Source organism: Periplaneta americana, chromosome 13, assembly GCF_040183065.1.
Source record: "Periplaneta americana isolate PAMFEO1 chromosome 13, P.americana_PAMFEO1_priV1, whole genome shotgun sequence".
Taxonomy (NCBI): Eukaryota; Metazoa; Arthropoda; class Insecta; order Blattodea; family Blattidae; genus Periplaneta; species Periplaneta americana.
Window position 1 is genome coordinate 127,006,688 of NC_091129.1, and position 15,984 is coordinate 127,022,671.

The following is a 15,984-nucleotide window of genomic DNA, read 5'->3' on the forward strand; positions in this document are numbered from 1 at the left end:
AGTCTATCTATGAAAGAGGGCAAAGTAGAGAGTGTTGATGGAAAGTATATAGCCTCCTGAGTCTGAGAGAATAGTAGCCTATACTATACTCCATATAAAATGTATGTGCAGAGACCTGAAGTATAGTATAATATACCTGCATTTGTGCCCTAATTGTAACCTGCAGAATTTTTTCACCATTTTTCCTCGCATCAGTGACTTTTTTTTAAGTGTAGAATTATAGCTTATATTGTTGTTGTTGTTTAGTTAACTGTCCGAAGACAGTCTGAACCTCATAAGTGATACCAAGAAGGCACCACTTATGAAGCAACTAAGCTAGGAGATAATGGAGTAGGGTGGTCAGTTCCTTTCCCCCTCCACTGGATACATCGCCGATCAGCTACATATTGCACTAGTCAGACTTCAGATGCATACAAACAATTGCTCTTTCTCTGACACATACCGTCAATTGAGACATACAGACCGATTATTTAGTCCTGACAGCTCAGCAGCGCGAAAGAGGGGAAGTAATAGGAGTAGTGGGGAGAGTTCCGGAGTAGAGATAAGGGCGAGAGGTCGGTAAAGAAATGCAGTACAGCTTAGCTGTACTGGAAACACAACGCTATACTGCATGCGTGACATCCGATCGCTCTGACTGCAGGCGACAGACTAACCTGAACATCCCTTGGCGTAACTTAATGGATCTAGGCGCACATTGCCGGCGACTAAATAATCGTACTGTACTACCTGATAATAGGTATAAATATCAGCCAGAACCTCAATCAGAGTGTAGGTATACTGAACTTTAAAAATAAAACAAATGTCTCAGGACTCAGGAAGATAGGAAAACGGGATTACGCCGAGTAAACCTCTATGTAAAATCTTTTCCGTCCACCAGAAATTTCGTCACCACCTGGCTGGAGACCGAACCCGGGCCACCTGAATGGAAGATCAACTCGCAAGCGTTTCAGCTACAAACACAGCAAAGATAATACGAAAAGTGGATACGTAATCATCTTCACTGATAAGGGAACAAAGTCAACTTCGGCGGAAAGGAACTGGCCAACCTACCCCATTATCTCCTGGCCTAGTTGTCTCAGTCATGAGTGATCCCTTATTGGTATCACTTATGAGGTTCAGACCTGTCTTTGGACAGTTGACTAGCAAAGCCGGTGGCCCCGCTTCATCAATTTGCAACACATAAAAGAACCCTGCATATGAATTAAAATTTTCCGGTCAATCTTCGCACCCGTTACAATTTGAATGTAACAGAAAGACCTCATAGGCCTATCTCTCTTTTTGTATTCCTTATCATAAGATTACGTGAATGTGTAACGTTTTTGGGCACAGATTTAACCGCGGCGCAAGTCACAACCATCTCGTATAGACCTGCTATCACATTTAACTTAATTAGTCGTCATTACATCAGAGAAATATTTTCGTGTCATGGCTCACTTCATTAGCGTGCACTGTTGTCAAACTGTTGCAGAGATTAAAATAGCGTTCTGCGTAATTTATTCGTTACAGCCCTGCCTACTCGTTTTGAGCCCGGAGGATAATTTCACTTGCTTAACGTTTTCTTACAACAGCAAAACAGGAAGATGAGGCTTGCTGGAGAACTGAAAGGCCAAACCATTTTAATTAATTACGTTTAGATTAAGTGCAATTTATTACATCGCGTCTCCTCGCATTCGTAGGTTCCTTTATAATAAGACAGCTCTGCTCTTTGTGTTACCGAACCTTGCTTCGAAGTCAACGATTTCAATTTGAGTTGAATCTCATTTAGGGCATCAATATTTTTATTTTGTGTCCTACATTTTTTGAAGTGGGTGCCTGGCATCATGTTGACACCATGGTATGAAGATCCTGTCTAATCTACTAATGCAGTTCAGGAGAAGTTCAGGCATGAATTTAGATTAAAGGCGAGGAAAACATAAATCGGAGACTTTCAGTTAAAAAATGGAAGTATAAAGTTAGATTTCCCGCGCCGTGGCGTCGTGGTCTAAGGCATCCTGCCTAGGACTCGCGTTACGGAATGCGCGCTGGTTCGAGTCCCCATCGGGGAAGAAATTTTCTCATGAAATTTCGGCCAGTGTATGGGACCGGTGCCCACCCAGCATTGTGATGCAGTTAGGGAGCTACGATAGGTAGCGAAATCCGGTTGCGAAAGCCAGCTATAGCGGCTGGGGGATCATCGTGCTAACCACACGATACCTCCATTCTGGTTGGGTGATCGTCCACCTCTGCTTCGGCATGTGGGCGTGAGGCCAGCAGCCGGCTGGTCGGTCTGGGCCCTTCACGGGCTGTAGCGCCACGGATTATTATTCTTATAAAGTTAGATACTTCTAACTATATAGGCCTAATTGATACTGCATCTGGCAGCTATGATAACCATTATGTGTCGCACGATGCAGTTTCACTTGTAATTAATATTTGCAGGTCATCTATTTGTCAATATAAATGATAATGCATGAAACACTCATGGTTACTTAACTATGACACAATAAAATAGCCTACTCTTACAATGATCAGGTAGCATTACGGACAGGCCTTTCTGGCGTTAGTGTAAATCATAATAATCGACAATAGAATGTATCACGACTGTTGTGCACAGGTCTATTTTGACTGCATTTGCACAATACAACTCGCTATAGCCCTATTTTATCCAACACTACAGTCAATGCACAATATATTTAGAGTTGACCTAAACACATTAAGCACTTCCTTGCAAGCGCAGTTCACGTTGTGCGGCCGCGACACAATGACATGGTGTTTAAAAGTAGACTTTTTGGTTACCACCGTATACGGTAACGGGGCTATGTAATTCCTAATTATTAAAAATGTAAAACCTCAATACCCGCTAAATCTTCAGTCTGAGTATAATATTAATTTTATTAATTCTTACAAAGAAGGAATTATAAGTAAGTATGTATGTATGTATGTATGTATGTATGTATGTATGTATGTATGTATGTATGTATGTATGTATGTATGTATGTATGTATGTATGTATGTATGTATGTATGTATGTATGTATGTATGTATGTATGTGTGTGTGTCTGTGTGTATGTATGTATGTGTGCATGTGTGTCTGTGTGTATGTATATATGTATGTGTGTATGTGTGCCTGTGTGTCTGTGTGTATGTAGCCTATGTATGTGTATATGTACTTATCTATGTATGTATGTAACTTATGTATGTATGTGTCTATGTATGTATGTATGTATGTGTGTGTGTCTGTCTGTGTATGTATGTACGTACGTATGTACGTATGTATGTATGTATGTATGTATGTATGTATGTATGTATGTATGTTTGTATGTATGTGCCTGTCTGTGTGTATGTATGTACGTACGTACGTACTTATGTATGTATGTATGTATGTATGTATGTATGTATGTATGCCTACTTATCTATGTATGTATGTAACTTATGTATGTATGTGTCTGTGTGTGTCTGTGTATGTATGTGTGTAAATGTTATGATCTATTTAACGACGCTCGCAACTGCAGAGATTATATCAGCGTCGCCGGATGTGCCGGAATTTTGTCCCGCAGGAGTTCTTTTACATGCCAGTAAATCTACTGACATGAGCCTGTCGCATTTAAGCACACTTAAATCCCATCGACCTGGCCCGGGATCGAACCCGCAACCTTGGGCATAGAAGGTCAGCGCTATACCAACTCGCCAACCAGGTCGACTGTATGTGTGTATGTATGTATGTATGTATGTAACTTATGTATGTATGTGTCTGTGTGTGTCTGTGTATGTATGTATCTTATGTGTGTATGTATGTATGTATGTGTGTATGTATGTATGTGTATGTATGTATGTATGTACGTACGTACGTATGTATGTAAGTTATATATGTATGTATGTATGTCTCTATGTATGTATGTAGGCCTATGTATGTATGTATGTGTGTGTATGTGTGTATGTGTTTTTTTATTGAGAATACATCTGCATGCCCCGTTACAGTAGTAACATTACATGAAACTATTACAAAACGTACAGTTTGATTTTTACAATTCAGATCATATAATAAATAGGCCTATATACCTACGTTTGTGACACTATTTGTAGAATACAATTTAGATTACTCAGTATTTTATGTTTCCACCATGAAACATTGAAGAGCAGGCTTAGGGTATTGGTATAATAATAATAATAATAATAATAATAATAATAATAATAATAATAATAATAATAATAATAATAATAAATTTCTATACTAATTTAGCCCTTATACATTGCTATTACTTTAGAACTCCCCTGGGTCTCGCAAGTTGATCAGTTGGTCGCCGAGTTGACTTTGTGTTTTTACTAAACAAGATTAAGAACCCCTGGTTTAGAATCTTCAACTGAACATAAAATATGCCATCAGAGAATAGAGTAGGCAATGGTTCCACTATAGCCTTATAACTATTTACGAACAATGGAGACCTTTGTATTCTAAAGCTGGTTTAAACAATACAAAAAGAAGATATTAGAAAGTTATTATTTAATTTATTTTTTGCTCTAAATTTCATTTATTTTTTGCGTCTGCCTCGGTAATGTAGTTGGCATAGCGCTGGCTTTCTGTGCTCGAGGTTGCGGGTTGGATCCCGACCCAGGTCGATGGCATTTAAGTGTATTTAAATGCGACAGGCTCATGTCAGTAGATTTACTGGCATGTAAAAGAACTCCTGCGGATCAAAATTGCGGCATACCGGCGACGCTGATAGAACCTCTATAGTTGCGAGCGTCGTTAATTAAACTTTTTTTTTTTTTTTGCTGTATAACAAGGTTGTAAGATTTTCGAAAGTGTCCAAGACTGACAAGTTTGGCAATAAATTAATGTGAAGTTAAAAGGATTCAAAAGTGACGAAGACTGAAACTCCGACAAGGACGGCTAAAAAATCTTGCGCATCCATTCGGAGTTGAACCTAGAACTAGATTCGGAAGCATGTTGCATGGTGACAAAGAAGTGACGTCCTTTAAGAATTCATTCCCGTGCTCACTGTGTGAAAAAGCTGGCCGATCGTGGACTTGCCGGCAGTAATTTTCCCGTCCGTGACGTGTGCCGTTGTTCCCGCCAGCCCCGCCACCTGCACCTGTCTGGGGTTACACATTGCAGCGAGCATTCTGCTCATATAATTACACTGTCATCTATATCAATATAACCTGATCCGTTCCAATTTTGAAATTTTAAAACACTGATTCCCTATCCCTGTTCACTTTGCATATGTTTATTTGTGAACAGTATATAGAATCATTATATCAAGTCTCTTCCCTCCCTCACCCCCTTCGCACTAGTATATAGCATTAAAAGTTCCACCAATGGAGTTGAAACCATTAATAGTATAAGTGGGAGGTAACCTCCCGTAGGTACGCCCACTGGAACTGCGCGCGCATCGTGCCTACCCCCACCGCGAATCTCCCATGATAATTTGACTATGGCGACGGGGGATGTTGCAAAGTTTAAGATGTTATCACCGCCTGCTCGAAAAGTGTCAAATACAGTATTAGTATTGTCTGTGGTGCTGTATTGAAGTGAATTATAAGAACTGTCAGGTATAAGCAGCGGAAGGTAGTACAATGTTACGTACTGCTACAGTGTTGGGGGTAAATACTTTAATAACAGTGTAATCACAATTATGTAGTTTACGATATAAACATGGCTATTTGTGAATAGTGAACTGATTTATTATGTGTACTGAAACAAGGAGGAATCTTATAAATATCAAGAATGTATACGAAAATTCTCTTATAAAATTATTGTGTAAAAAACATACTTCAATATAACAATTTGTAATAAAAAAAATTGTGCTAGAATGTGTTTCGGAGCGCTCACTTTCAACGATATATCTTTATAATTAGTTAAGTAATATAATTATTGTGTGGAACATAAGTGAATATGTATTCAATTACGCGAGAAATTACTGGAAGGTCAGAAACTCGAATTGAACTCTAGGTACGATTTTACTACGATTCAATTTAAGCAAATCGCACGCTTTGGTGAACGAGGGATAAAAGACATAAGTGAACGGGAAATGAAAGAGATTTTTGCTGTTTGTGAATAGTTGTTAGCTACACAATTTCAACGTCTTCCAACACTCCGGCATACACAAATAATGGACTAAATCATTTATGATAGACGCCGTGGACAGATGGAGCAGCTAACTCAGTTCGTGTCCAAGTCGTTTGAACCGGGGCGGTGCTCAAATAGCCGCGGAGCAGGGATCGCGGAGGAGACGTCGTCACACCATCCGCATCCGGAATGGGCGACAGCGGCTCCGTCCGGCTTGTCGCTGTCGCAGCTGCAGAAGAAGTCCTCTCCGCTGTCTCCGTGCCCCGACACCACGGGCTCGTCTTCCGTCGGGGGAGAGCAGCCTCCCAGCCGAGGATCTTCCGTCTCCCCCATCGTCGACCCCGACGACTCCAGGTCGTCGCCCGGAAGTAGTGGCAATCCCCTGTTATTGAACTCGCCCGGAGCCGAGCCCCGGAGTCCGGGTCCCGGGGCGGAGGAGAGGCCCGTGGTCGTAAGCGCCGCGGGCAGTAAGGCCCTCCTCATTGCGCGCAGCGACGACGAAAACAAATCAGGTACGCCCCCTCAGGTCATGATGATGAATGTAGCCTTGCAAAGTACGATAAGTTGCGTAAACTTATTCTAATAAACTGCTACAGTAGGTTTATTTAGATCTTTGTGTATTAGACTAATAGGCCTATAGTCTATTTCTTGCATTTAATTAAAAATAGTTTCTAGCTGCAGAGTTTCTTCAGGATCTGTCGTGTCCAGGCATGATTTATAAATTGGAGAATATAACATTTTTATGGATCTATATAACATCTCTTTCAATTTTGTGAAACTACTGAGAGACAATGACTTTTTTGTAAGAATACTGAAATTAGCCTAATTTAACAGAGAAAATCGAAGTAAAGTACAATCTCGATTAGCCTATCCGAAAGTCCAAATTATCCGGGACACAATGCATGTATGTAGGCCTATCCTAAGAAATTAGATTATTAAATAGTTTAATTGGTTGATCATGATTAACTATATTTACTTTAATTTTTTTTATCTTTTTTTAGTGCTGCTTATACTTTATAAACATGCGAGAACTAAAGATTTTGCCCAGTTCCTTTTAAAATTTTAACAAAAATTAAATAAAGTAAATAAAAAATTGCTAATTCTATCATTATTACAAATAAATAATAATTTGATAAAAAATTCCAATAAAATAATTAAATACCAATAAATCAAAACTTAAAAAAATAAAATTTTAACAAACTAATTCCATTACCCTAATTCCTGTAAAGGCGGTACACGTAAGCATAGGGATGTCCTCAAATTACCCGTCACTTCTTTGACCTGATTGCAGAGAGGAAAACTGAACTCCATGATGCCAGTCAAAGAAGCGCCAGGGCCGGCTTCGGATACCTGGCAGAAATCCCTTCCATTCAAAATAGTAATAGGTAGGCCTATTTCACATCACAATAGGCCTAACAGTAAATAAAGTTCCATACTATAGTTGTGATTTTAACCCACGATTCCATACAGTTCAGATTTTTAGAACAGCGGTTCTTAACCAGTTGATTTCTCGACTTTGGAAAAGAAACCCGAGAGCGATGCGCTAATTTGATGACAAACGAACTGAAAATAGCACGAATTGAAACGTATCTTACAATAGCTTCTCACTTTTACGGCATATTTTATTGTTTTCAGAAGATTATTTTAATTGGCTTAATTGCTTTTGGAACTATGGCTCAGTAAACATTAAACAGAGCTGTTTCAATGATAGAAAAAGTGAAAGCATGGGAAATAATATTTCGTTATTAATCATGCAAAGGACAAAAGTCAAACTTTTACATCAGCAAATTTTAAGAGTTTGAAAATATATAATAAAATAGGCTATCTCTATGTGTTCTTAGGCTATGTCTTTAACTTTAGCACATGTGGGTAAGTTACTTAAGGGTTATTATTTTAGACTATTTATTTCCTGTCCGTACGATATCAAGATCATAATATTATTTGATCCACAAATTTAACGGACGCATATATATACGTATTTATTCACAATGCAAATGGGTAATATTATTCTGTGGCAATAGTAAGTAATTACACTTAATAATGACAATTAATAATAAACACAACTAATAACAAATACAATTAATAATAAATTAATAATAATAAATAATAATATTAATGATAATAAATAACAATAGCTAGTATAATAATATTAACAAGGAGCATCCTAAAATAAATGAAGCACGATCACTTAAAACAACATTTAAAATAAATCTAATTTGTATCTTAACCCTAAGTTCGAACTAAAACCCACTCGTATGACATGTTCATACATGCACAAGTAGCTTTCAGCATTACGCTCATTTCGCTGACAACTCAATCACTGCACTGGAATTACGACACATTTCACTGATACTATCCTGATTTCACTATCACTTCAAAAACATTTCACTGTTCAAATACTTTGCACTGCCACTATAAACTATAAAACTTCACTGACACAACACACTTCTTCACTGATGCAACACTTCAAATAACAAAACATCAATTACACACTTTAAATAGTGTGCATAATATACTACCGTCTGTTAGTAAAGTCCTTAAGCCTATTTTTAAATACATTTTAGTTATTGGTAAAGCCTTTAGTAAGTCTGCAGATAAAGCATTCCAGTCCCTGATAGTACGATTGAGAAAAGAAAACTTTCCAGTGTCCGTCCTTTGTCTTCTTTCCCTCAATTTATATGAGTGGTCGTTCCTTGAAGAGTAATTTGGCGACTGCAACCTATTTTTTATTTCTCTCCAGGCAGGCTCACCTCTATATGTTTTGAACATTGCGCATAATAGAATTCGCGTTCTCCTGTCCGTGAGTGTGTCCCATTTTAATGTTGAATTTTTACGACAACGCTTGAGAGCCCGTTTTTTCTGAAACTTTTCCAGTGTCTTTATATGTTCTAATCTGTAAGGATCGCAACATGCAGCACCATATTCCATTACTGGACGAACTAGCGACTTATATGCAATCTCTTTGGTGGGATTCCAGAAAAGTGGGGTTCAGTTTCCCATCTAATACAATACACCACATCAAAATTCATTCTCTACGTGGGATTCTGACGAGGGATAGTTATAGTGACTTCCGCGCAATGTTAAATCTGTGTCTTAGACCTTGCATATTTCGCAGCCTGCTAAGGTTGATATTAAGAACGGCAGAATTAAACATAATGTGTAGACCTATATGAGACAAATAGACCTAGCAATTATCGGCTTCCTGCATGGAAAAATCTCAAAACCATACTCTTAACATGCAGAAATGCAGTCTAACTAGGACTGCTACAAAATATAGCCTAAAAGGCTACCTAGACTATCTTCGTTAGTTTTCCGTGTGTGGGTGAAGTAAGCTAGATTAAAAATAAAATGAGACGTCAAAATGGTCAAACGTTAGTTTGGGTGAGTAATAACATTATCCCATAAGAATCTTGGAAGGAGTGTGCAAGAAATTAGTAAAATTTTAAATAAATCACAACTTTACAAGGAGTTATTGCGCACATACGGGATGAAAAGGAGTACTGAACATCCCAGGAACTTCAATAGAGAGATGCTTTTAGTTTACACATGAAAATAAGTGGCGGATTTGAGATGTAGTCTACCAGAAAATGTATGTAACTTAAAGTCAATTTTATTTAAAAAAAATATAGGTAGCCTAGGCCTAGGCCTGTATGGAGAGATCCGACTCGAACTTAAAATAGTAGGCCTATCACATCTTCTTCTACTTACAGTATTATACGAGATAGTCTACAGTAGAACCTCGCTAATCCTAACTAATTGGGGTCGGAAACTGTTCGAATTTACACATGTTCAGAGTATCCCCGAAATTCTATTTTCCAGTTTGTTATTCTAACTTCATATGGGCCTAGACCAGCGGTGACCAAAACTCGAGCTGCAGTGATTACATGCGACAGACAGCCTGTGAAGTAAGGAGACGGAGGAAAGGTACTTGGCATGAAAACTACAACCAGTGGTGGTTCCTGTACTAACATCTTGAACAATCCCGCGGATAGAATCTCAAGCTTTGCTGTATCAGTAATGTCACTGGTGTCATCAAGAGGCAGTGAATAATAAGCTTATACGATTTTTCCTGCTTTTTTTTTTTTAACCTTCCTCTTGAATATAATCAAGAATTTTCTAAATTCTTCTCTCGATACTTGGTTGAGAAATTCGTAGTTTTTCAAAATTAAAAATTTTTTACGGACAAGTTATTTAAGCTATTTTAATCATTACTCTTTTGAGAAATTGGTTCTATTAAAAGGCTTTAGAGCACGAGATATTTCAAACCCCATTAGGTATCTGACTTCGTTAGATTTATTTATCTCATCTTCTCTTCCTGGCTATGATTTAAGACATGTCAATTCCTGGCGTTTATCAGTTCGTTGGACATAATATTGAATCAGTTTTTCTACAAAATTATTATTATTAAATGAATAACTAATAAATAGTTAGCCCTCATCTAAAGATTAAGAAGATTAAAATTGGGATAAAACATAATAATTTTATCCTTCTAATAATAATAATAATGATAATAATAATAATAATAATAATAATAATAATAATAATAATACATTATTCAGCGTGGCAATTAATATTTCTATATACTCCTAATTGAACCGTTGAGCAAAGTAAACATATTACATTTTGTCCGACAAAACAACAAAAAAGTTTTCCTTTTCATTCTTTACGAAACCACCTCTTACTGCTTGTAGAGACAGAGTTTGTAAAGCGACATGATACCGCCACTGCTTGCCTTCAGTAAGCGAATGAAACACACAGCAATGTACAGGAAACTCGTCGTATCCATTTGAATGTCTGTGTAATCACAACACTCGCTTTGGCCACCGCTGGCCTAGACCAAGGCGTGGAAAGTTTGAACATAACTTAGGCCTATAAGTAGACCTATTATTTTTAAAGTTTTCCTTAACTGTTAAAAGTAATCTATGATTGCAATTTGCCGAGGTTGGCTCAAATTTCCTTTAAGCTTTTCTTTTTCCCTCGCTCGGATTAACCACATTACGAGTGTGGTTTTGAGATTTTTCTATGCAGGAGGCCGATAATTGTATGCATGGAGTGGTTATTTGTTTTTACTGTGTTGAAGTCTAATGCGTAACTTATTTACTTTAAATCCTCTTTCCATACACGTATTAAGTAAACAGTTATGGACAAGTGATAAGTGTAATCCCAAAACGCGTTAAGTACATTTTTATGAAAGAACTGGACTAATTTTTTTATCCACCGGTCTACGGACTGAGTTTTCAAGTAACATCTATACTAATAATAAATCTGTAGCCGAAATTTTTCTGGTAATTTTCGATTTTCCAAAAATAATTGGTCCTAACATATATAATTAACCGCCCTGAAACCGAAAATTGCTTTTTTGAAATTTTTGTATGTCTGTCTGTCTGTCTGTATGTTTGTTACCTTTTCACGCGATAATGGATGAACGGATTTCGATGAAAATTGGAATATAAATTATGTTCGTTGTAACTTAGATTTTAGGCTATATGGCATTCAAAATACATTATTTAAAGGGGGGGTTATAAGGGGGCCTGAATTAAATAAATCGAAATATCTCGCTTATTATTGATTTTTGTGAAAAATGTTACATTACAAAAGTTTATTTAAAAATAATTTGCGATAAGTTTTATTCCTTGAAAAATTTTGATAGGACTGATATTTAATGAGATAAATGAGTTTTAAAATTAAAATAACTGTCATCTATGGCCGTATAATGAAATAAAAAACAAATGACTTCGCCTATAAGGGACCTTGGACAACAACAATCGAAAGCTATGAAACATAGCCTACAGAGAATGTTTCTGTGTTTGTATGAAGTAATATCGGAAGCTAAATTAACCGATTTGTATAATTAATTATTGATTCACCATTGGAAAGTGTAGTTTCTCTAGATGGACATAATGCTATAATGTTATTACAGTAACTTCTGAGTGAATCGAGGACAGGTAAGATTAAAATAGCTTCTTATGCACAGAAAACTTGATAGGCTATTCTGTACATTCGTTTCCTGTACTTCCTAAAATAATTTTTATGACCAAATGAATGGTCTCTGGATCAAAATGATCGCATTTTAATTTTTTAATATAATTTAAATTAAGTAACATAATAAGCGGTTTATCCTTCTATCAAACACGAATGTTCCCTGGATCAAATGTCCTATTTTAATTATGTAATTACTTTATATTTATTTCTAATGGGTGCAGCGGAGCGCACGGGTACGGCTAGTGTACAATAACACAAACTTTTAGACAAGGATTGGCGTTGTTTTGGAAGAAAACAAGCTTAAAATATTGTTCTAGAGGTCTCAAACATAATATATTCCCGTTTAGGCCTATCAATAATTAAAATTGCCAAATAAATTGAGCGAGTTTTGGGATCACACTCTTGAATTATAGAAATAGGTCGACAATATTTATCGAATAGAACGCTTTAGATTTTGTTTTATGCACATAGACCTAATTAGCACCAGAGACAAATTTCATAAAAACACATGCATCCGCTACCTTAATGTGCTAGCATTTGAAAAATATCGTCTTGTAATTCTGTTTGATTTTTCGCTTAACAAACCATGTCATTGGTAAAGTGACGTCATATTTTATTTTAATTGGAAGCCCGTAATCATATCGATCCTTCTTATGGGAGGTCTGCCATGTGTTCGTCGCAAAAAGCTCCAGTATGGAGATTATGACATTATAGTTATTTAATTAAACAAAATTTAATCAATATACTTCCATTAACAATATCAACACACCTTCAGTGGTAATTGTCATTCAATTACGAGTTAATAAAAGAGACAAATGACATTCTCTCTCTCTCTAGAATGTTGTTATTATCAACACCATACCGTCATTATTTATCTCATTATTGGTATGTCAACACTATCATCACTGTCATCACCATTTTTAATTTGGGTAGTCCGCTCCATTTCCATTTCAGCGCTTAAGAAATTTCCCCGTATTTCTTCTTCATTTCGGCTCGTAACATAATATGAAACAAAATTCGTAAGAATGATCTGTGCATTATGTTTTATACACATTGGTTTGTAACCTTAGTGTATCTAAGGTTGCATCACAATCTAGTATATACAGTCACGAAGCTCAATACGTAGTAAATATGCATCCATAGATAGTTGCTAACCACTAGGATCGCCACTATCGCCTCATTACAGACAATACGAAATAGTACCGGGACAGTCTATTGTTCATAGTACCCTCACAACTCAAGCTTCGTGACTGTATATACTAGACTGTGGTTGCATTGTATTTTACGAATGCTACCAGGAAAACTACCGTATTCTACACTGTCATTTCGTATTCTATGGTAGTATATAGTCTACGGTATAGGCCTATTATAAAGTAGCCAAATAAATCTGAAAATATAATTTATAATAATCGGGACATTTACTAATCCAAACAAGTTCGGACCCCAATTAGTCTGGATTAACGATATTCTACGTATTAGATCTATTATGTGATAGGCTATGACAAGAATTGTAAATAATTGTAAATATTAAGGCATGTTGACGTCTATACAGATTAACAAAAGAATTAGAAGGAAATTTTTCGAGTCCAGCAGAAGCAATAAGGACATTAGCCTATATTTAATAGGAGACAAACAATAGACGATTATTTAAGTGAGGTTTCTGCAACTGTTGTATTTTCGATTCGACTTCTAAACACCTTCTGAGCTTTGTTTAAAGTTATAGTCGCTTCTTTCATAAAGTTTTTTTTTTTTTCGAATTACTTTATATTTTCTGTTCGTTTGCCTTTCCTGATCTCAGTTTTAGTCCAGTCAATTAGGTTCAGCCATTTGTAATGGCCTGAACTAGAAGAATATCGTTTTCAGCTTCCCTCTTTTTACGTGAAAACGTAGGTATATACCTACAACATTCGAAACGTCATAATATTTAATTATTTTTGTTTTTTCTTTTCACGAGCAAAAGGAAGAGATCTAAATTAAATCTCTTTTGAAACAGAAATTCTGTAATATTTAACATCTGAAATGACATTTCGGTGCTGAATGAAATATTTATACTAAAAACATATAGGCCCTGTCTATATTGAGTTGTAAAACACGTTAAAATAATTTAATAAAGACTCTAATATTTTCTTCTTAAATGTATTATATTTTTAAATAAGTTTAGATCACTGTCGGCTTACCTAGTCGGAAATAAAGGTCAATTCACTTCAAGAACAGGGACAATTTTTGCTAGATAAAGACAGTGTCAAGATAGATATTCTCGGAATAATATTTTCAATCGTTCATCTCTGTGCCATTTATTACCATCACTTTTCGAAAGAAGCAAGTGGCCAAAGAAGTTCAACGACAGACCAAATTCCCGTCCTCATGGCCCAGCTTAATACTCTATGGAATATTAGTAGGCCAACGGTAAATACACACGGGATAATTCAGATTCAGTTATTAGTATCCATTTCAGTAGAATTAATATTGACTTTGTTGCACGTCTGTACTCACAGTTCTCTGTTACAACTGTGCCACGCATTGCCGTAAATGTTTCAAGATGTAGGCTATTAAAATATCAGTAATTGTTTGGGAAATATGTTAGCCAGACAAAAATCTTTTTCTTCTTCATCATCAGGGTTTATACCACAAGGCCTAGAAGGTTATGTCGTTTATCCATCGTGTTTTAGGTCTTCCAACACTTCTTCGTCCTTTCGGCTGATAGTTAAGGAGTATTTTCGATCATCGATATTCTTCCATTCTTTGAATGTGTTCGTACCAATTTTGTTTTTGTTCTTCTATTCGACGGACTAGGTAGTAAATATTTAGTTGGTATCTTATGTCTTGGTTTCTCTGATGGTCTAATAATGAATAACCTGCCAGACTTCTGAGGAATTTCTTTTCACTACTTTACAGTTTTCTTTTCGCATTAAGTCCAATTCTCGCACCCATAAGTTAAAAGTGGAACGGCTAAAGTTTTGCAGAACTTCATCTGTGTTTCTTTTAAAGTTTTATTGTTCCACACATTCTCTGAAATTTGTTTATGCATACTTTGTGGTCTATATCATCTTCCTTTATGTATTCCCACATCTTCCAAAGAAAATAAGTCAAATTCGACAACTCATCACTGGCTCAATTTTCAGACTTAATAATGTAAATAGACATTTTTAAGTAATTGAGGGACCTATTGTATCGAAATTATATTTGTGATATCTCTCCTCCGTGATGCTGAAATTTTCCTTTGTAGTGAACATTTGCCTCCACCTACGATCAAAATTTATTTACTGAACACAAAGAAGGAGTTGTTCGAAATTCCTTTATTGGTTCGGAGAATACACTACCTACTAGACATTAAGGGCCATATTCATAGGCATTCTTAGCGCGGGCTTCCGGTGGATGATCAGCGAACTAACGTATTCGTATTCATAAACCAGTGTTAGCGATATGATATGATATGATATGAATCCTGTACAAGTAATCACTCGATAGCCGGGGCTAGTTTAGCACGCTAGCGAAATGTCTATGCATAGCACCCGTAATGGTCAACCTCTTGGTCTAGTGATTAGCGGCGTTGGCTCCTAACGAGGAAGTTTCAGGTTCGATTCTCGACTCTACCAAGGAATTATTCCTTAGTATGTATAGCATTGGTCCTTAGGTTTAATGAAGGGAAGTAAGACTTAGATAGGATAGTGATAGGAGAGGACTGACGCACCCTACCAAAAATTCGCTGTGAATATTCCCTTACACGATCCCCAGGAGTCGCTCGCTCCCCATGGATTTATATCCATCCACGCATATAATGCTTTAAGAAAAAATATATATTCTGTTGTTGAACACCTCCGAAACAATTCTGCGTTCACTCATGATAGCACGGGCGAAATTGTAATATTTTCATAATCGTGTAAGTGTCCTCAGAAAAAGCAAAATGTAGGCCTAACAATGATCTAAGCTTTTTTAAAAAATTGAATATAAGT

At 36.6% G+C, this 15,984-nt stretch overlaps 1 protein-coding gene across 1 annotated transcript in view; it reads left to right on the forward strand.

Annotated features, from left to right (window-relative positions):
* The first annotated feature begins 5,750 nt into the window (after positions 1-5,750).
* The window catches only part of LOC138711609 (short stature homeobox protein 2-like), a 76,248-nt gene continuing 66,014 nt past the window's right edge, over positions 5,751-15,984 (forward strand). The window contains exon 1 of the mRNA XM_069842747.1: positions 5,751-6,561. Coding sequence (XP_069698848.1) covers positions 6,129-6,561 — 433 coding nt within the window. The 5' untranslated portion in view covers positions 5,751-6,128. The remainder of the gene's footprint in view (positions 6,562-15,984) is intronic.